The sequence below is a fragment of the Hyperoodon ampullatus genome (genome assembly GCF_949752795.1).
Source record: "Hyperoodon ampullatus genome assembly, chromosome: 8".
Taxonomy (NCBI): Eukaryota; Metazoa; Chordata; class Mammalia; order Artiodactyla; family Ziphiidae; genus Hyperoodon; species Hyperoodon ampullatus.
Genome location: NC_136921.1, coordinates 89,827,899 through 89,848,245, shown reverse-complemented (window position 1 = coordinate 89,848,245; position 20,347 = coordinate 89,827,899). Strand labels below are relative to the sequence as shown.

The 20,347-nt window shown below is 40.3% G+C and overlaps 1 protein-coding gene across 1 annotated transcript; it reads left to right on the top strand.

Annotated features, from left to right (window-relative positions):
- Nucleotides 1–15,410: 15,410 nt before the first annotated feature.
- ATP5MC3 (ATP synthase membrane subunit c locus 3) lies at nt 15,411–19,284 on the top strand. Its single transcript, XM_079710758.1, has 5 exons — nt 15,411–15,442; nt 15,630–15,741; nt 16,940–17,017; nt 18,136–18,329; nt 19,019–19,284. Exons 2-5 carry the CDS (start codon nt 15,703–15,705, stop codon nt 19,131–19,133), a joined length of 426 nt encoding a protein of 141 aa, XP_079566884.1. The 5' UTR covers nt 15,411–15,442; nt 15,630–15,702; the 3' UTR covers nt 19,134–19,284.
- Nucleotides 19,285–20,347: the final 1,063 nt, after the last annotated feature.

Below are 20,347 nucleotides of genomic sequence, written 5' to 3'. Positions count from 1 at the left end.
CCCAAAAATATTAGCTAACTCTCCAGTACTTTGAAATAAACCCACAAAATTATTGCCAATTATTTGGCAAATAAATTATGCTATATGTTAAAGGAATGTCTTACACTCTAAAGAACATTAGAATATATTAACTAATTCTTTCCAAAATTAAGAAATAAAGCATAAATGTTTTTCACGAATAAGAAAAATTTTGAGCTCAAACGGACCTTACAGGTCACCTAGAACAGGCTTCTTTCAAAGACAGAAATCATCCAAATTTCCTTAAAGATATATCCCCCACTCTAAATCCATGGGCTAAATCACTCTTGTACTCATTTCCTGACGGTTTAAAATTACCTATGACTCATTATTCTGAAAACTGTAATAAAGGGAAAGAATCAACAATTTCTTCTGCCTTTTCTGTCCTAACTAACACAAGATAATAAAAATAGTTGATGTGAGGGCTTCCCTGGTGGCGCAGTGGTTGAGAGTCCGCCTGCCGATGCAGGGGACACGGGTTCGTGCCCCGGTCTGGGAAGATCCCACATGCCGCGGAGCGGCTGGGCCCGTGAGCCATGGCCACTGAGCCTGTGCTCCGGAGCCTGTGCTCCGCAAGGGGAGAGGCCACAACAGTGAGAGGCCCGCCTACCGCAAAAAAAAAAAAAAAAAAAAAAAAAAAATAGTTGATGTGGGAAAGTTTTTCTTTGTAGAATAATTCCAGCTAAGTGAAGAAGAAATAATAGAAAAAGAATATCGCCATATTTCAATCCTAATGAAATAATGGACATATGAAATAATCATCAATGAGCACTAAACTTGTTAAGTAGGAAGCTGATGGGGAGCTTTATAATGGATAAATCAAGCTGAACTTATTGATCGATTTTAATATCAGAAAAAAGACAACCAGACATCGTGTGCCTCCAAAATGGTGCACATAGGAAGTACACAACACAACCTACAAAAGCTATTTTAAGAAGGAAAGAAAAAATGATCAAGCCTCTAGGTCTATCTACCAATTTTCAGGAGACACAGAGTTCAAATGAACATGTTCAATGACACCATGAGGATAAAATTAGCAAAATCCAGATTATGGGAAACACTACATAACAAACAACTGAGTTTCTTCAACTAATAAAGGTGAAAGAAGAGTGATGGAGAGTCTATAGATGAAAAACGACTTAAAAGACATATAACTAATTACAATGTGTAGAACTTGTACAGATTATTAATTTCAACAAACCAACTAAAAAATATTATAATACAATCAGGCATATCTGAACACTGGCTGCATATTTGTTGAGATTAAGGAATTATTATTAAATATTTTAGGTGTGATAATGATATTGTGGTTATGTTTTTCAGTAAAGAGTCCTTATACAGATTCATACTTAAACATTCATTATTTAAATATTATGACTTCTGGAATTTGTTTCAAAATAACATGAGGTAGAGCAGATAGAGGAGAAAAGGAGTAGCTGAGAGGGGGAACAGAAGAAACGAGACTAACCACGCGTTGATAACCATTGAAGCTGGGTGATGGGTGGGAATTTAGTATACTATTCCCTTTGCTTTTTAATATGTTTGAATTTTCCATTATAAATTTTTTAAATTTATTTCCATATTTATTTTTGGCTGCGTTGGGTCTTCGTTGCTGCGCGTGGGCTTTCTCTAGTTGTGGTGAGTAGGGGCTACTCTTCGTTGCAGTGCGCGGGCTTCTCATTGCGGTGGCTTCTCTTGTTGCGGAGCACGGGCTCTACGTGTGTGGGCTTCAGTAGTTGTGGCACGTGGGCTCAGTAGTTGTGGCACTCGGGCTGTAGAGCGCAGGCTCAGTAGTTGTGGCTTGCGGGCTCTAGAGCATAGGCTCAGTAGATGTGGCGCACGGGCTTAGTTGCTCCGTGGCATGTGGGGTCTTCCCAGACCAGGGCTTGAACCCATGTCCCCTGCATTGGCAGGCGGATTCTTAACCACTGCACCACCAGGGAAGTCCCTCCATTATAAAATTGTAAACACTATTTTTAAAAGATTGAGGTAGCTGTGTGTTCACTGAAATTGAAATAATACTAACAGGTATTTGTTGAAAAAGCAAGGTATAATTTGGGGGTGTTTTATTATATTTATCATTATATATTATACTTATTTATTTAGTTCAAATGTACATAATATAAATTTTATATACAAATTTATATTAAAAATTATTTTAAAGTGTGCAGTTCAATGGCATTAAGTACATTTACATTTTGTACAACAATCACCACTATCCATTTCCAGAACTTTTTCAGCATCCTAAAGAGAAACTCTGTACCCATTAAACAATAACTCTCTATTTCCCTTCCCTTCAGTCCTGGTATCCTCTATCCTACTTTCTGTCTCTATGAATTTGCCTATTCTATGTATATCATATAAGAGGAATCATATGATATTCATCCTTTTGCATCTGGCTTATTTTAATGTTTTCAAATGTCATCCATGTTGTAGCATGTATCAAAAAAATGTTTTGCTGAGATACAATATTTTGTCATAATTTTTGTTTTATTAAAAGCTCACTTTTCCAAAGCCTGTTTCTTTTTTTTTTGTTGTAATTGAGTATAGTTGATTTACAGTGTTTCAGGTGTACCTCAAAGTGACTCAGTTTTATTTATATACATATACAGATTCTTTTCCATTATAGGTTATTACAAGATATTGAATATAGTTTCCTATGCTATACAATAGGTCCTTCTTGTTCATCCATTTTATATATAGTCGTGTGTATCTGTTAATCCCAAATCCCCAATTTATCCCTCCCTCCCCCTTTCCCCTTTGGTAATCATAAGTTTGTTTCCTATGTCTAAGAGTCTGCTTCTGTTTTGGGGGTTTTTTGTTTGTTTTAATTTATTTATTTTTGGCTCTGTTGGGTCTTCATTACTGCGCGCTGGCTTTCTCTAGTTGATGTGAGCAGGGGCTACTCCTCTTTGCGGTGAGCAGGCTTCTCATTGCGTTGGCTTCTTTTGTTGCAGAGCACGGGCTCTAGGTGCACGGGCTGCAGTAGTTGTGGCACGTGGGTTTAGTAGTTGTGGTTTGCAGGCTCTAGAGCTCAGGCTCAGTAGTTGTGGCGCTCAGGCTTAGTTGCTCCGCAGCATGTGGGATCTTCCCGGACAAGGGCTTAACCCATATCCCCTGCATTGGCAGGCGGATTCTTAACCACTGCGCCACCAGGGAAGCCCCCTGCTTCTGTTTTGTAAATAAGTTCATTTGTATCATTTTTTGGATTCCACATATAAGAGATATCATATGGTATTTGCCTTTCTCTGTCTGACTTAATTCCACATATAAGTGATATCATATGATATTTGCTTTTCTGTGTCTGACTTAGTTCACTAGTATGATAATCACTGGGTCCATCCATGTTACTGCAAATGGCACTATTTCATTCTTTTTTATGGCTGAGTAATATTCTAGTGTGTGTGTGTGTGTGTGTGTGTGTGTGTACCACATCTTCTTTATCCATTCATCTGTTGATGGACGCTTAGGTGGCTTCCATGTCTTGGATATTGTAAATAGTGATGCTATGAATATTGGGGTGCATGTATATTTTCGAATCAGAGTTTTCTCCAGATGTCTGCCCAGGAGTGGGATTGCTGGATCATATGGTAACGCTAGTGTTAGTTTTTTAAGGAACCTTCATACTGTTTTCCATAGTGGCTGCACCAATTTACATTCCCACCAACAATGTAGGAGGGTTCCCTTTTCTCCACACCCTCTCCAGCATTTATTATTTATAGACTTTTTGATTATGGCCATTTTGATCAGTGTGAGATGACACTTCATTGCAGTTTTGATCTGCATTTCTTTAATAATTAAACAATGTTGAGCATATTTTCATGTGCCTGTTGGCCATCTGTATGTCTTCTTTGGAGAAATGTCTGTTCAGGTGTTCTGCCCGTTTTTTTATTGTTTTTTTTTTTTTATATTGAGCTATATAAGCTGTTTGTGTATTTTGGAAATTAATCCCTTGTCAGTTGCATCATTTGCAAATATGTTCTCTCATTCTGTGGGTTGTCTTTTCATTTTGTTTATGGTTTCCTTTGCTGTGCAAGAGCTTTTAAGTTTAACTAGGTCCCATTTGTTTATTTTTGCTTTTGTTCCCATTATCTAGGAAACGGGACAAAAAAAACTATCGAAACAATTTATGTCAAAGAGTGTTCTGCCTATATTTTCCTCTAGGAGTTTTATAGTATCTGATCTTACATTTAGGTCTTTAATCCCTTTTGAGTTTACTTCTGTATATGGTGTTAGAGAAGTTCTAATTTCATTGTAGTGTGTATTTTGTTGTAGCATGTATTAAAATAATAATATTCATTATTTTTAAGGCTGAATAATATTCCATTGTATGTATATACCACACTTTGTTTATCCATTCATTTGTTGATGGACATATGTGTTGGTTCCATCTTTTGGCTATTGTGAATAATGCTTCTATGAACACTGGTGTGAAAGTATCTGTTTGAGTCCCCGCTTTCAATTGTTTTGAGTATATATACCTAGAAGTGGAATTGTTGGATCATATGGTAATTCTGTATTTAACTTTTTGAAGAGCCATCACATTGTTTTCAACAGCAGCTATACCATTTTACATTCCAACTATCGGTGCAATTTCCTTACATCCTCACCAACAATTTTTTCCATTTTTTGGATAATAGTCATTCTAATAGGTATGAAGTGGTATCCTGTGGTTTTGATTTCCATTTCCCTAATGACTAGTGATGTTGTACATGTTTTTATGTGCTTATTGCCCATTTGTATATCTTGTTTGGAGAAATGTCTATTGAATTCATTTTTGGATTGGGTTGTTTGGGGGGGTTTGTTGTTTAGTTGTAGAAGTTCTTTACATATTCTGAATATTAATCCCTTATCATCAGATATATGATTTGTAATATTTTCTCCCATTCTGTGGGTTGTCTTTCACTCTCTTGATGGTGTCCTTTGATGCATACAATTTTTAATGCTGATGAAGTCTAGTTAATCTATTTCTTGTTTTGTTGCCTGTGCTTTTGGTGTCATATCTAAGAAATAATCATCAAATCCTTTGTCATGAAGATTTTCTCCTATGTTTTCTCCTAAGAGTTTTATAGTTTTAGATCTTACACTTAGGTGTTTGATCCATTTTGAATTAATTTTTGTATATGGCATAAGGTAAGGGTCCCACTATTTGGCACATATATATCCAGTTTTCCCAGCACTATTCATTGAAAAGAAGATATAAATTTTTATTTAAGAAAATTTAAAACTATATTCATAAATTTGTGTACTACTATATAAAAATACAGTGAAAAATTTAGAAAGGTACACACTATGTGGTTAATAATGGTTACTTCTGAGAAGGAAAACAATATTGGGGAGGAGGATATATAAGAGCTATAGTTTTTATTGTCTATAATTTTATACTGTTTAGATTTTTACAAGCCTGTAGTCATATATTACTTATATAATTTTAGAAGGATAGTTTTGGTGGGGTTTTTTTTCTTTTTGTTTTTAAGAGAAAATTGGTTGGATGTCAAAGCATGGGATGTGTAAGCCAAGGGTCTATATTCTGGCATGCTAGAGGTCTAAATTAAATAAGAACTCCAAGGCAGGAGAACTGTAATGTGGCAAGGAATTAGCAGATCTCAGGGGAAATGCTGTTTGTCCAGATAATCTTGGAGCAACAATAGCAAATAGAGACAGTTAAGAACACTTGGTCCTAATTCTTAACATTCCACCTAGCCTGCCTCCTATTTATTTTGTTTTTAACCTTCACTTGTATTTGCATAGCATACGTTTTGTTGATATATGTAAGAGGTAACTGAAGAGGTCCCTGTGAGCTTTGCCAAAGCAAAGCAGCCAGAGTTACAAAGAGGCTCTTATGCAATGGCTGTTTGGAGGATGGTTGTTTGGCCAGACCAGAGGATTTTAATAGCAGACTGACTAGCAGGGTTCCAGAAAAACATGAAAGCTTTTAATTTTACATTAATTACTACATATTTTATTCTAGAATTCTCAGCAAAGAAAATATCTATGGAAAGGAGTCTCACAATTATACATAATAAATAAATAAAATGCTTGTTGAACGAATGAATGAATAACACATGTATCTGAAGGACCAAAAATGAAGACAAGTAGACTAAGTAAGAGTAATATGGGAGTTCCCTGGTGGTCTAGTGGTTAGGATTCGGCGCTTTCACTGCTGTGACCTGGGTTCAATCCCTGGTTGAGGAACTGAGATCCCTCAAGCCGTGCAGCCAAAAAAAAGGAGAGTAGTACTAATGAGATATTGGCCTAAATAGGGTAGTCTCAGTGGGGGAAGAAAAGAAAGGAATGTGTCTAGACTTAGTTCATAGTACCACCTAGATCAGACCTCTGAATAGTCAAAAAGCATGAATTAGGAAGCCTGTGACTTTTACTGTGCAATAAGCTATCAGTGACACTGACTCATCATTGAATTGACACTGGCCCACGTTTCCTGACCCTCCCTCTATTCCCTTTCTGGCCAACAGCCTATCATTAGTGATTCTCCTCTAGCTGCCCTCTTCCTGCAGGTTTTCTACCCTAAGAGCAATTTGGAGGCCAACCTGGAAAGATATTTCTAGTTCTTCTAGAAGTCACTGTGGTTCAGAAAGTATATTTTGTTGCTTTATGCTCAAGAGCATTTTAGCAGCACTGTTATATACCAGCTTCCTATATCTGCCTGCCTAGAGATATCAGTCTTCTCTTTTGATATACTTCTGTCCAGTTTCTTGGGTACCTGGCTTTTTTTTTTGTCCTCCAAATTTTGGGTGCCCAGGATAGCCAGTAAGCTGGCTAGTATACCTACTATGCTCTTGGAGATCATGTCCTCTTCTGTCAGAACACACCCCTGCTAATCATCTCCCAGGCCTTGTACTAACCTAAGATCCATAATGAATGGCCCATGCCACATAACACTGGGCACCTTGGCTGCCTGGTTCCAAAGTCAAGGCCCCATCCCATCTCCTTGATTTGACCCATGCCTGGAATCACCAAAATTTGACCTCTGTATTAGTTTTCTACTGCTGCTATAACAAATTACCACAAACTGGGTACCTTAAAAAAACCCCACAAATTTATTATTTTACAGTTTTGGAGGACAGAATTTTGAAATGGGTCTCACTGGCCTAAAATCAAGGTATTGGCAGGGCTACATTCCTTCTGGAAACTCTGGGAGAGAATCCATTACCTTGCCTTTCCAGATTTTGGAGGCTGCCTGAATTCCTTGGCTGGTGGCCTTCTTCCATTTCCTCAAAGCCAGTAACAGCCAGAGTCTTTCTCATGCTGTATCACTCTGACTCTGCTTCTAGGGTCATATCTCCTTCTCTGACTATCCAGCCTCCCTGTTTCACTTATAAGGACCCTTGTGATTACATTGTGCCTACCCAGATAATCCAGGATAATCTCTTCATCTCAAAACCCTTAACTTAATCACATCTGCAAAGTCCCTTTCACCATCTAAGGTAACATATTCACAGATTCTGGGGATTAGGACATGGACATCTTTGGGGAAGGGCATTCTGCCTACCAAAAGCACCCTCCAAATTTATCTGAAAAAGTCACAACCTTTGTATGGGGGAAGAAGTTACCACTTCCGACTCTGAGTTTAACCTGAACTCCTTATACCTGGTCCCTCCCTTCCAGTTCATTCCCCAGAGCTCTCAACATGCTGTCATGCTGTTGATCAGATGAGGTTAACTGATGCTGATTAGACGTAGGATGTAATGTAAAAAACACTAAGATATTTTGCCAAGAGGTTGAAAGATAGTGAGGAAACGGTGTAGTGGAAGGGTTTGATTAAAGTTAACTCTTGAGAAATTAAAATTTTTTGGATCTTAATAAAAGGATTATATACAGTTTGCCAGTTCAGTAAGTTTTCAGAAAGGTGGACTATCTACCTGGTATATAATACATACCATATTGTTGTGTATTAATGTACCCTCTATTAATGTACCCATGGCCACAGGCCATGGGTTGAGCAGACCAGAAAGAGGAAGGTCTGACAATAAATCCTTCCTCCTAAAGCTGAGGTCCTTGCAATCTTGAAGTAGGCAATGGTTGGGTAAGAAGTGAGCAAAACCATGCTTTCCTAGCACGACCTATCTCCTGGTAGGTACATCAGTTTCACTGAAGAATAATAAAGGGGAGAATTAAGTAATTTAATTGGTAATTTAAAGCATTTTAAATTATCTCAATTTCTACAATAGAGTATCATATAAACACTGCAGGATTTTTTTAAGGTAAAATAGAACAGGGCCTTTTGAAAAGTTTCCCTGATCCTTTAAGGCTGTACTCCTATAGGGGGTCTCCTTGTATTCCTCAGCTGGTAGGACTTCTCTGGTAGAACAAGCTGAGAGAACTCCCTTAAATGGTCAAGAAAGGCAGATGGAATCTCACCAAAGAACAACCTGGAGCAACTGATAGAATCTGCAGTTCAGTAACCTGTGTCTACCATGAATATATGGCCATTCTCCTGAATGATTGACCAGCCCCATAATACTGTATAAGACTGAGCAAAAATATGACCAGATAAAAGAAGTGCTTTTCCACGTGTGACTTTCCAAACTGGAATGTTCTCATCACAATGAGGGAATAGGACCTCTTAAATTAAAGATTTTATCTACTATGAACTTTGCTTTTCCTATAGTTATTGACCACTGGTGTTTTTCTGGCCATGTTTTCCACTTCAAGTTCAAATACAAGTTGCTATATTTAAAACTTACACATTTTGCTTATGCTCTCCTCTAGTTCAAATCAAGAAAGGCAATTTCAGCAAGCACTCTAACTTAATCCTTGAGGCTTAAATGAACCTTAAGGTTTATAGACCCCATTTTGTGAAATGTGTCTCCTTGATATTTTGCCTCTGAAAACCATGCTTCCCTTAAAATTAATACAGAGCCATCACTACTGTAAGCCAAATTCCCTGGCTTGGGGACATGACATAGGAAACTAACCTTGGTAGTAAAGCCCATAGATCAGAAATTCTTAGATAGGTGAGATTGGTAAGGAAAAGTCTGAGACTATTTGTCTGAACAAACTGGAATAACTGACTAAATTAATGGAATAACTGACTAAAATCAGTGATGTAAGAGGTGGCCAAGGAGAGTGACTCGTGCCGTGTAACCATATTATTCTTACACAGAGCCACGATAATCCCAAAGTGGAAAGAAAACAAAGCATTACTCAGCATGGGGCACTTGTACCACATGGAAACCCTGTAATTCCCTAAATTGATGTAAGACCTTCATTTATCACATAGCACTAGGACTAGAAATATGACCCTTAAAGACCTCACTGAGGCTAGAGTAGCAAAAAAATTGATAAGCAAAAGTCCTCTCAAACATTTTGTTAGTGTTGTGAAATCTCTTATCTCTTAACAGTAAGTTCAATATCTGGGTCCATTGATTATGAATGGATTTAATTTCTCGAAAGAGAATAATGACTTACATTTGCAATTGGTTGTCTTAAAATATAGCCAAGGGAATTCCCTGGTGGTCCAATGGGTAGGACTCAGTGCTTCCACTGCTGTGGGCCCAGGTTCAATCCCTGATCAGGTAACTAAGATCCCACATGCCACGCAGCGCAGCCAGAAAAAAAAAAATTATATACACGCACACACACAGCTGAAACTGACAATATACTTTCCTATCACATACAAGAAACTCCAGCCAATATATAGATAAGAAGGTATACACACCCACACCCACACCCACGTGATGCTTTAAAACAGGAATAGCCTTACCATGGAGAGGTTAGAGTTTGAATATAATAGTACACCGAGGGCTTCCCTGGTGGCGCAGTGGTTGAGGGTCCGCCTGCTGATGCAGGGGACACGGGTTTGTGCCCCAGACCGGGAGGATCCCACATGCCGCGGAGCGGCTGGGCCCGTGAGCCATGGCCGCTGGGCCTGCGCGTCTGGAGCCTGTGCTCCGCAACGGGAGAGGCCACAACAGTGAGAGGCCCGCGTACCGCAAAAAAAAAAGGACACCGAAGCCCATCACCAAAAACTGAAATTCAACATTTAATAATGCTTCCCTTTGGTTTCATTAATGCAAGTGCCATAGAAGGGATAATATAATACATTTATCAATTGTTATGAAGTATTAAAACTTTCCTAACATATTGGTTTTTTACATTTTAAAGTAATTAATGCTTATGGTAACATATCAAATAATACAGAGGTATGTGAAGAAAATTTAATAGTTCCTTCCAACCTCATTGCTCAAAAATGTACTGAGGGGCTTCCCTGGTGGCGCAGTTGTTGAGAGTCCGCCTGCCGATGCAGGGGACACGGGTTCGTGCCCCGGTCCGGGAAGATCCCACATGCTGCGGAGCGGCTGGGCCCGTGAGCCATGGCCGCTGGGCCTAAGTGTCCGGAGCCTGTGCTCCGCAACGGGAGAGGCCACAACAGCGAGAGGCCCGCGTACTGCAAAAAAAAAAAAAAAAAAAAATGTACTGAGTACCTATTAGTGGGCCAAGCAAGTTGTAGGCTATGTGGATACAGCAATAAACGAAACAAAGTCCCTGTCCTCATACACTTAGAGTCTAATGTGAGCTACAAACAAACAAGCAGTAAATAATGCCAGGTAGCGATAACTGCTATGGAGAAATATAAGGTTAGGTAAGGGATCCAGGAAATCCTCTCTTAAGAAGTGACTTGAGCAAAGACTTGAATGAAGTGGTGGTTAAGCCATAAACATAAGGTGTTCCAAACTAAAGGAATGAAAAGTGCAGTTCTATCAGGGGAATATGGTTGGCATGTTGCAGGAATAACAAAGAGGCTGGCGTGCATAAAGCAGATGATCTAATGATCTAGGAGTTGCTTGTCTTTTTATCCATTTGCAGACCCTTTGTACTTACAAAAAGTAAATGTGTGGTTATGTTACCAACTAGATACAGTTAAATTCATTTGTTTCATTTACTTTCAATTTGTAGGGATTTAAAATTTTTTTTACTTCTATAAATGGTTTGCATGGTTCCAAATTCAAATCCAGAAAGCAAAGCATATTCAAAGAGGTTTAGCTTCTATTCTTGTTCTCTCTAATCTATTCCTTCCACCATAGGTAACCATTGATGAACCTTCTATTTTTTAAACACAGGAAATGCATTTGTTATTCTCTCCCTTTCTTAGATGAATTCACATCCCTCCCCACCTGTGAGGGAAATGGTAGCAAATTATTAAAACATGGAATACGTGATAAATTTGAGTGTCATCCTTGCACAGGTGTCATGTTAGTCTTCTTTGTATCATTATAATTTTGGTATATGCACTGCTGAAGCAAGCAATAAGTTGGATTTTACATGGATAAGAGTTCAGAAGCTGGACACTGCCTGGAAAGAGATGGCTTCAGTAGGTGCCACCATGGAGAGCCTAACATAGCCAGGAGACACCAAGAAGGTTCGAGGTGCCGGCAGAGAAAGTAAGTTGCTGAAGGATGGACCAAAGGCATTGAGAAAAGAAGGGAAAGGTTAACCACAGACAGACCTTCCCTACCTCACAACCCAGCCCAGGGCCTATTCTGCTTCAGCTGATGTCCCATTCCTGCCAATATTCTATTGTATCATAGAACAGGTCAATAGAGGGCTTTATTGTTTTGTTTTTTTAATGAATTCTTTAGGCACATGAGAATATAAACACAGAATCGTTCTTAGGCACAGAAAAAATGTTTGTTTGAACAAATTCATGCCACAAAGCAAAAATATGTTCCTCAAGTTCTCTAAGTTTGAATTTTGCAGTATAAGCAAGAAAAAGAAATTCTAGAGGTCATTCTAATTTGTCCCAATGGCCTAAAATTTTAGTTAAAAGAGAAGAATAATAAAGTTTCTGCAAATTACTTCAAACATACTAAGTACCCTATTTATTACTGAGCAAACTTTACTGAGTGACTACTATGTTTAATACTCTACATTAGGTGCTGTGGAAGACATAAATACAAATTAGACCTAATCCCTGCCCTTGAGAATCTTACCATCTGTGCTAGTTAGTAATTTATGACTTTTCCACTAGAAATCCATCCTTCTATGCCTTGTTTCTATTCTACAACTGGACCCAATAGGCATTTCTGCTATGACAACTGGCAAAATGTTAGGCTTGGCCAATAGAGGGCACTGGAAAGACACTGTGAGGCCAGAAGAGGAGGAAGGACTTTCCTTTCTTCTTCAGGTGGATTGGCTTGCAGCAGAGGCCTGGTTGTGTTCACTTCAGCCATCCTCATGGTTCACTTGTGGCCTGTGCCTTCAGCAAGTTTCTTCACCACAAGTGAACTGCAAGTTCCTGTGACAGCCAGGTCCTCTCCTCTAAATTTCTAAGTTTTTCGTTACTATTCACTCTTCCTCAGCCAAAGGTAGTAGCTATTCCTATAGTTCCTATGGTTTATCTCTAGGCTTTCTATCCTGTGCCATTGATCTATATTTCTGTTTTTGTGCCAGTACCATACTGTCTTGATTACCGTAGCTTTGTAGTATAGTCTGAAGTCTGGGAGCCTGATTCCTCCAGCTCTGTTTTTCTTTCTCAAGATTGCTTTGGCTATTCAGGGTCTTTTGTGTTTCCATACAAATTGTGAAATTTTTTGTTCTAGTTCTGTGAAAAATGCCAGTGGTAGTTTGATAGGGATTGCATTGAATCTGTAGATTGCTTTGGGTAGTATAGTCATTTTCACAATGTTGATTCTTCCAATCCAAGAACATGGTATATCTCTCCATCTGTTTGTGTCATCTTTAATTTCTTTCATCAGTGTCTTACAGTTTTCTGCATACAGGTCTTTTGTCTCCTTAGGTAGGTTTATTCCTAGATATTTTATTCTTTTTGTTGCAGTGGTAAATGGGAGTATTTCCTCAATTTCTCTTTCAGATTTTTCATCATTAGTGTATAGGAATGCAAGAGATTTCTGTGCATTAATTTTGTATCCTGCTACTTTACCAAATTCATTGACTAGCTCTAGTAGTTTTCTGGTAGCAACTTTAGGATTCTCTATGTATAGTACCATGTCATCTGCAAACAGTGACAGCTTTACTTCTTCTTTTCCAATTTGTATTCCTTTTATTTCTTTTTCTTCTCTGATTGCTGTGGCTAGGACTTCAAAACTATGTTGAATAATAGTGGTGAGAGTGGACATCCTTGTCTTATTCCTGATCTTAGAGGAAATGCTTTCAGTTTTTTACTGTTGAGGATGATGTTTGCTGTGGGTTTGTCGTATATTGCCTTTATTATGTTGAGGCAGGTTCCCTCTATGCCCACTTTCTGGAGAGTTTTTATCATAAATGGGTGTTGAATTTTGTCAAAAGCTACTTCTGCATCTATTGAGATGATCATATGGTTTTTATTCTTCAATTTGTAATATGGTGTATCACATTGATTGACTTGCATATATTGAAGAATCCTTGCATTCCTGGGATAAACCCCACTTGATCATGGTGTATGATCCTTTTAAGGTACTGTTGGATTCTGTTTGCTAGTATTTTGTTGAGGATTTTTGCATCTATGTTCATCAGAGATATTGGCCTGTAGTTTTCCTTTTTTGTGACATCTTTGTCTGGCTTTGGTATGGGACATTCCATCTTATCTTCTCAGACTGGGATTTATATCATTGGCCTCCTTGGTTCTCAGGCATTCAGATTCCAATTGAATTATACCACCAGCTTTCCTGAGTCTCCAGCTTGGAGATATCAGCTCATGGGACTTCTCAGCTTCTATAACCACATAAGCCCATTCCTCATGGTCATCCTGTCAGTCTGTCTGTCTCTCTCTATATATATATAAACAATAGTGCTCTGTACTACTCAGGGTCCACAGACATAGAACTCGTAGGATCCTACTGAGGGAGGTCAGTTTTTCTTCCAGCTGGTTCTGTTTCTCTGGAGAACTCTGACTAATACAGAGCATTATTGTTTATTCTACTTTAAGCATCACAGGACATCTTATCACATACTTCAGGCAAGAACTGAGTACTTGAGAAAATATACTAATAATTTCTCTTTGAACTGCACGTATGCATTATCTCTATTTTATGGGCTAAAGATTGAACCTGGGGACTTCCCTGGTGGTCCAGTGGTTAAGAATCCGCCTTCCAATGCAGGGGATATGGGTTTAATCTCTGGTCCGGGAAGATCCCACATGCCACAGGGCAACTAAGCCCACGCGCCTCAACTAGAGAGCCAGCGTGCTGCAACTGGAGAGAAGCCTGCATGCTGCAACGAAGATCCCGCATGCTGCAACTAAGACCCGACACAGCCAAAAATAAAAATTTAATTAATTAATTTTTAAAAAGAGATTGAAACTAAAATGATTAGCTCGCGTGTGATTTTGAAGCATTTGCCTGTGAAGTTAGATCAGTGCCAAAGTCTTATTCATTCTTCAAATTTCAGTTCTGAGGGCTTCTCCCCAGGATTACTGCTAGATGATACTGCACCTTTGTGCCAACTAGAAAAAGAAGTGATCCTCTGGGTCCATGTTGTACCAGGGCTCTAGGCCAAGTGGGTGGGATTTCAGTCCCCAGCCATCCCATCAGCTGGGCATACTAGATATTTATTCTTTTATGTTGACTTGCATCACCTCTGATAGCCACTTGTTAGAACTATTAAGTCAGATTTACAGAATTCAAGGACTTAACAGAAGTCCAGAAAGAGCCATTTTTCTGAGACATTTCTGTATTCATCTGACGTCCACAGTTACCAAAAACAAGTGTTAAAGTTGGGTCAGTTTTGAAAATACTCAGACTTTCTTTAGTCCCTGGCCCTACATGAAAAAACATTTACAGTCTCTTAATTCTCCCAACCATGGGGCTGGGAGAAAAACCGACCTGCCTCACTTTACCAAGAGGCAATTTTGTGCCCAAGTCATGAAGCTCTTAGATCTATTCATTTGCTTATTCCTTTGTCCCAGTAGGTCAGGCCCACTTTCACCCAAAAGATTATTCCAGACTCTGGAACCTTTTCCATATTCCTTTAAAGAAATGTATTTTCACTTTGCTGGGAACCCTAATTGCTTCTGCCAAGCAGAGAATGAACGGTTTCCCCACACAGAGTCCCATTTCACAGAGGAGAATGACCAGGAAGGGAGCTCCTCTATGAAAGAGACCTAGCAACTGATAAAAGGCCAAATCTCATCAACTGAAAGACAAAGTCCCACTATCCTCCGACCAGCCTAGATCAAAGGCGAAACAACTTGTTCGGTTCTCTCTGCCTGGGCTGGTCTTTATTTCTTCTTTTTGTCTCTCCGCCACCCTCTGCTCCTCAGTCCGTCTCTGGGCGGCTGTCGCTGCCTTTCCCGACTGGTTACCAATAAAGTTGTTACACAGTGACCTTGAGCGTCTTCCCAGCTGTACCCGATTCCCCGCCTTCTGCATCCGGGTGCCCCGGCGCGGATAAGAGCCGGACCGCGCCTGCGCGCCCAGCCCCATTTCTTCGACCTCTGCTGACTCGGCCGCCGCCACCTCCCGGGAAGGTAAGCGGAGGGCGCGGGAGCCGGACCTGGCCGAAGTGGAACCGCGCCCAGGAGGGACCCATTCATTCTACTGTCGCCTCGCTTGGCGCGGGACCCGAGCTGACCGCGTGCACGGGAGCCCGCGGGACCTGGGTGGAAGGACGGGCCCTCGGAGGGCACTTGACCTTAAGCCTCTTTGCCTCCGCAGAGAGGAAGCGGGAGAGGAGCCCTAGTCGCTTGTCACCCAAGTCCTCCAGCCGCGCCGCCCCGAAGAGTGCAAGATGTTCGCCTGCGCCAAGCTCGCCTGCACCCCAGCTCTGGTGCGTAGCCCAGGCTGGGCCGGGGGCTCGAGGCCCCGACCACTTGGCCCGGGCGTCCACGTTGTTGAACGGGCCACCTCGGGGCAGGACACACCGCCCTCTCGGGACAGCTCTCCCTAGCCCCTTAACCTGTGTGACCTTTTCTCCCTTTCCTCCTCTTCCTGGGGCTTCTCACTCCGCTCCTCCCCTCCACGCGGGGGGTGGAGAGCCGCCGAGGCCTAGCTGTCTGGCCCAGCTCGGTGTAGGTCAAACCCTCCTTGCCCCTCGTTCCGGAGCGGCCCCCCACCCCACCTCCTCCGACACCCTGTTGGATCGCGGCCACGCGAGGGTTGGGGTGCAGTGGAGGGTGGAGGGGGCCTCCGAGGCCTAGCGTCGCGGCTGCACTCTCACTTGCTGATCTGTAGGTCAGTCTCGCTGCTGCAGAGGGAGGGACTTTGCCTCACCCTGTGTGGGCGGAGGCGGCTGGTGCAGGACCCGAAAATCTCTCCTCCTGCTTCTGGGATGTTATTTCCAAAACCATTTTGGACACTTTTGGTGAAGTGAAGATCTCGGGGGTTTGTCTTAGAGAATCAAGTCTTGGTTCTGAAGGGATTTTCTGTGACCTTAATTTAGTGCACACTCAAGGGCGGAGAAGGTGGACTGGAACGTGTCCTTATGGTCAGAGTATTTCAACGATTGTTCTTCCACTGATGTGGAATTGCTTAAACTGCTTTTTAATTCTATGATTAATGGACATATAGGAATATCCTAGAAGTAGCGGGAGCTCATGTTAACTAATGGGCTATTTAAAATGACACGCTGTTTATAGTGCTGTTGTACCTACTTGTTGATCCACTTAAACTTAACCAAAGAATGTGGGGTCTTTATTGCTGGTTTTCTGATCTGAATTGTGGCGCTACAATAATTGAAATTTTAAAAGCAATACTTATTCTTTTAAACTAATTGTTCTTAGAAGTTTTGTTCAGAATATCACAAATACATTATGAAGCAAGCTTTAAAATTGCATTAACAACTTTATTAAAATTGCTTCGTGCCTTGAAAAATGCCCAAACAGACAAGATAAGAATCAATAGAGAAAAGTCATAAGTTTTCTTACTCATTTTTGCAGCTTGCCTTTCTAGAATTCATGCTGCAAGAAGGGTCATTGAAGCTTTATCTGTATTTTTACTTAATACATGGAATCTTTTTTCATTAACAGATCCGAGCTGGATCCAGAGTTGCATACAGACCAATTTCTGCATCAGTGTTATCTCGACCAGAGGCTAGGACTGGAGAGGTAAATGTAGTAATAATAGAAATTAAGTAACACTACCAAATAAGCCTTATGGTTTCGATTAAAGTAAAGGGGAAAAACCTCATTAATGAGTGGTCTGAGGGAGTCCTCTCCACCCTTTCATCCAAAAAATTTGCAGAGAATGAGCCAATGAAAGAAACTCCTGTATCCAAAACTTATCCACGTGAATTGGCTAAGAAATATAGTCAGTATATATACTTAAGTATATTTTTTTTTTGTTTTTTGGAGTTTTTTTTGCAGTACGCGGGCCTCTCACTGCTGTGGCCTCTCCCGTTGTGGAGCACAGGCTCCGGACGCGTAGGCTCAGCGGCCATGGCTCACGGGCCCAGCCGCTCCACGGCCTGTGGGATCTTCCCGGACCAGGGCACGAACCTGTGTCCCCTGCATCGGCAGGCGGACTCTCAATCACTGCGCCACCAGGGAAGCCCCAAGTATATGATTTTGAGTTGCCTGTATTTAAGATTATGATAGCAACAGTTACTGAACAGCCTACTCTGTTAAAAAGCATATGCAGGGCTTCCCTGGTGGCGCAGTGGTTAAGAATCCGCCTGCCAATGCAGGGGACACAGGTTCGAGCCGTGGTCCAGGAAGATCCCACATGCCGTGGAGCAACTAAGCCCGTGCACCACAACTACTGAGCCTGCGCTCTAGAGCCTGCGAGCCATAACTACTGAGCCCACATGCCACAACTACTGAAGCCCGCGCACCTAGAGCCCGTGCTCTGCAACAAGAGAAGCCACTGCAATGAGAAGCCTGCTCACTGCAACGAAGAGTAGCGCCTGCTTGCCGCAAGTAGAGAAAGCCCGTGCGCAGCAATGAAGACCCAATGCAGCCAAAAATAAATAAATTAATTTAAAATAAAAAGCATATGCACGTACACTGTTTCTTAATTTTCAAAAACCTTATGCGGTGTAGATATTGCTGTTCCTGTTCTGCAAGATGGGAATTATTCTAAGCCCCAGATTTTTCTGGTGTGCCACACCACCTATTCAAACTCAGCTACAAAAATAGAGAAGTGGTTATCATTTTGACAGTACGGTAATTAAAATAGCTAACTGTGATTGCTGATTTGACCTTTGCCTTTATTTCCTGTTCTCTAGAGCTCTACGGTATTTAATGGGGCCCAGAATGGTGTGTCTCAGTTAATCCAGAGGGAGTTCCAGACCAGTGCAGTCAGCAGAGACATTGATACTGCGGCCAAATTTATAGGTGCAGGTGCTGCAACAGTAGGAGTAGCTGGTTCCGGTGCTGGTATTGGCACAGTCTTTGGCAGCCTCATCATTGGTTACGCCAGGTAATTCCTGTTGCCGAATAAACTAGTTTACAAACATGCTTGAAATTGGAAACTTAGAAAACTAGTGAAATCATCATAGCTACTTTGTATTAAGTGCCTGTCTGTGTCTTGCATTATATTTTGAGGTCTTTGCATGCAGTTATCTGACTGCTCCCAACACGCCTTGGAGAAACACTGGTTTACCTGTGAAGGACTAGAGACACAGGTTATACGGCTTGCCCAAAGTCAAAGCCAGTGTCAGAAAATAATTTTTAACTCACTTTGACTTCAGAGTCTGCACTCTTTAATTTTTAAGTTGTAGTGGGAATATAATTAAGAGAGCTCATGCTTTAAAAATATCAGCTTCCATTTTATTATTTAAGACATTATTTTTAAACTAGCAAATCTTAAAAAGTATAGAATATACTTTTCACGGGGATAAGAAGAATGTCAGAATCCCTCAAAATGGATGAAGACTAACCATTTATATTGATATAGAGAGACAGTGCCTCCCTTTCCCCATATGATTAGGAATGAGGAGAAAGGAATGTCAAAGGCAGAACCAAAAGAGATCTAGGCAAAACACTGTTCCGGTACTTTCCAGTTTACAAAGATTTCTCACGCTAGTAATCTGGTTCTTTAACATTTACCAACCATGTTAAATTCAAATAATATTTCAAAGTAACAATGATATGTGTTGTCTCTTTTAGAAACCCTTCGCTGAAACAGCAGCTGTTCTCATATGCTATCCTGGGATTTGCCTTGTCTGAAGCTATGGGTCTCTTTTGTTTGATGGTTGCTTTCTTGATTTTGTTTGCCATGTAACAAATTACTGCTTGAAATGTTGGCACTCATCTTAATTACGGATGTAATTCTGTGTATCTTACTGTGACTCCAAAAACTGTAGCATTGGTGTCATGAAAATGTACGTTATTTCCAAAGTTATTAAAGATGAAAACTTTAATTTTTGCTGTGATTTGTACTTACCTAATTTAAATTTAGATCATCACAAAAAAGAACATGTATTCAGGCAGAGGCTGTACAAGTCAGAGGAAACTACTGCAGTTGCCCTGGTGATGGAAAAGATCCTAATGTAATTTTTATGGGAATTCTTTTATATAGTGTTCTGAACATTGTAAATTATAGGGCTTTTGTTTATTCATGTAAAGGGGAAATGTTTGAGTGCTTCGAGCTTCTATGAAATATTAATTAAATCAAGATATTAATTGCTCAAGATGGTTTTGTGTTTTTAAGGGCTAACGTGAATTACAATACTTGGAAGCAGAATCACCTTCCAGGACTAACCTGGCTGGTCTTAACACAGCTGGATCTAAAAATAAATCATGTTGGGTTTTTAGGAATTGAAGCCTTATTAAATGGGTGTTGGGATTAGGGAGGTGATTTTTACTTTTCAGTAGGTCTCTCACGTTAAGCAGTTGTGTGTCTGTAGTGAATCTTATCTGTCTTCTAAGAAGAAACTCGATCTAACTAGCAGCTAGTTTCTTGCTTAAACACGGCTCTCATTAAAAACCAAATATCAAAAAGTAAACTGAATTTAAATTTAAAGCCCAAAGTTGCTAAAGCATTGCTTATCTTTGATACCAACAAATGTTTATAATTGGAGTCTTGGGAATGACAGTTGGTTCAATAGTATTCTGTTTCTAATACTACGTGTTGCTTATTGGTCAAATTTTGCCTATTAAAATGAAGAAAGGGGTGCTACTATAGACTGAGTTTTCCCCCTAGCAAATATATTGTACCATTACATTATTTGTCATCACAGTTTCAGGGTTTCTGTAAAAGGTTAGGATGACAGTTGGAAAACGTCATTTTATTCCTTTAATCTCTTCTACCTAATTTGATTTCAGTTAAAAGCCATCAGCTACAAGGGTTTGTCAAAGTGCAGTGGGAAGACCCATCTCCATCAGAATCACCCAGGATGTCTAAAGTACAAATCCCTAGGCTCCAGACCTACTGAATTAGAGTCTTTGGCCTTGAAACTCAGCGATCTGCATTTTTAAAAAGGTTTCTCAGGTAAT

Bases quoted from the DNA above. Each gene is read 5' to 3' on its own strand.
- ATP5MC3 (XM_079710758.1), top strand. From the start codon at position 15,703: ATGTTCGCCTGCGCCAAGCTCGCCTGCACCCCAGCTCTG. The intron at 15,742-16,939 runs GTGCGTAGCCCA...TTTCATTAACAG, and splicing joins TCGCCTGCACCCCAGCTCTG to ATCCGAGCTGGATCCAGAGT. The intron at 17,018-18,135 runs GTAAATGTAGTA...CCTGTTCTCTAG, and splicing joins CAGAGGCTAGGACTGGAGAG to AGCTCTACGGTATTTAATGG.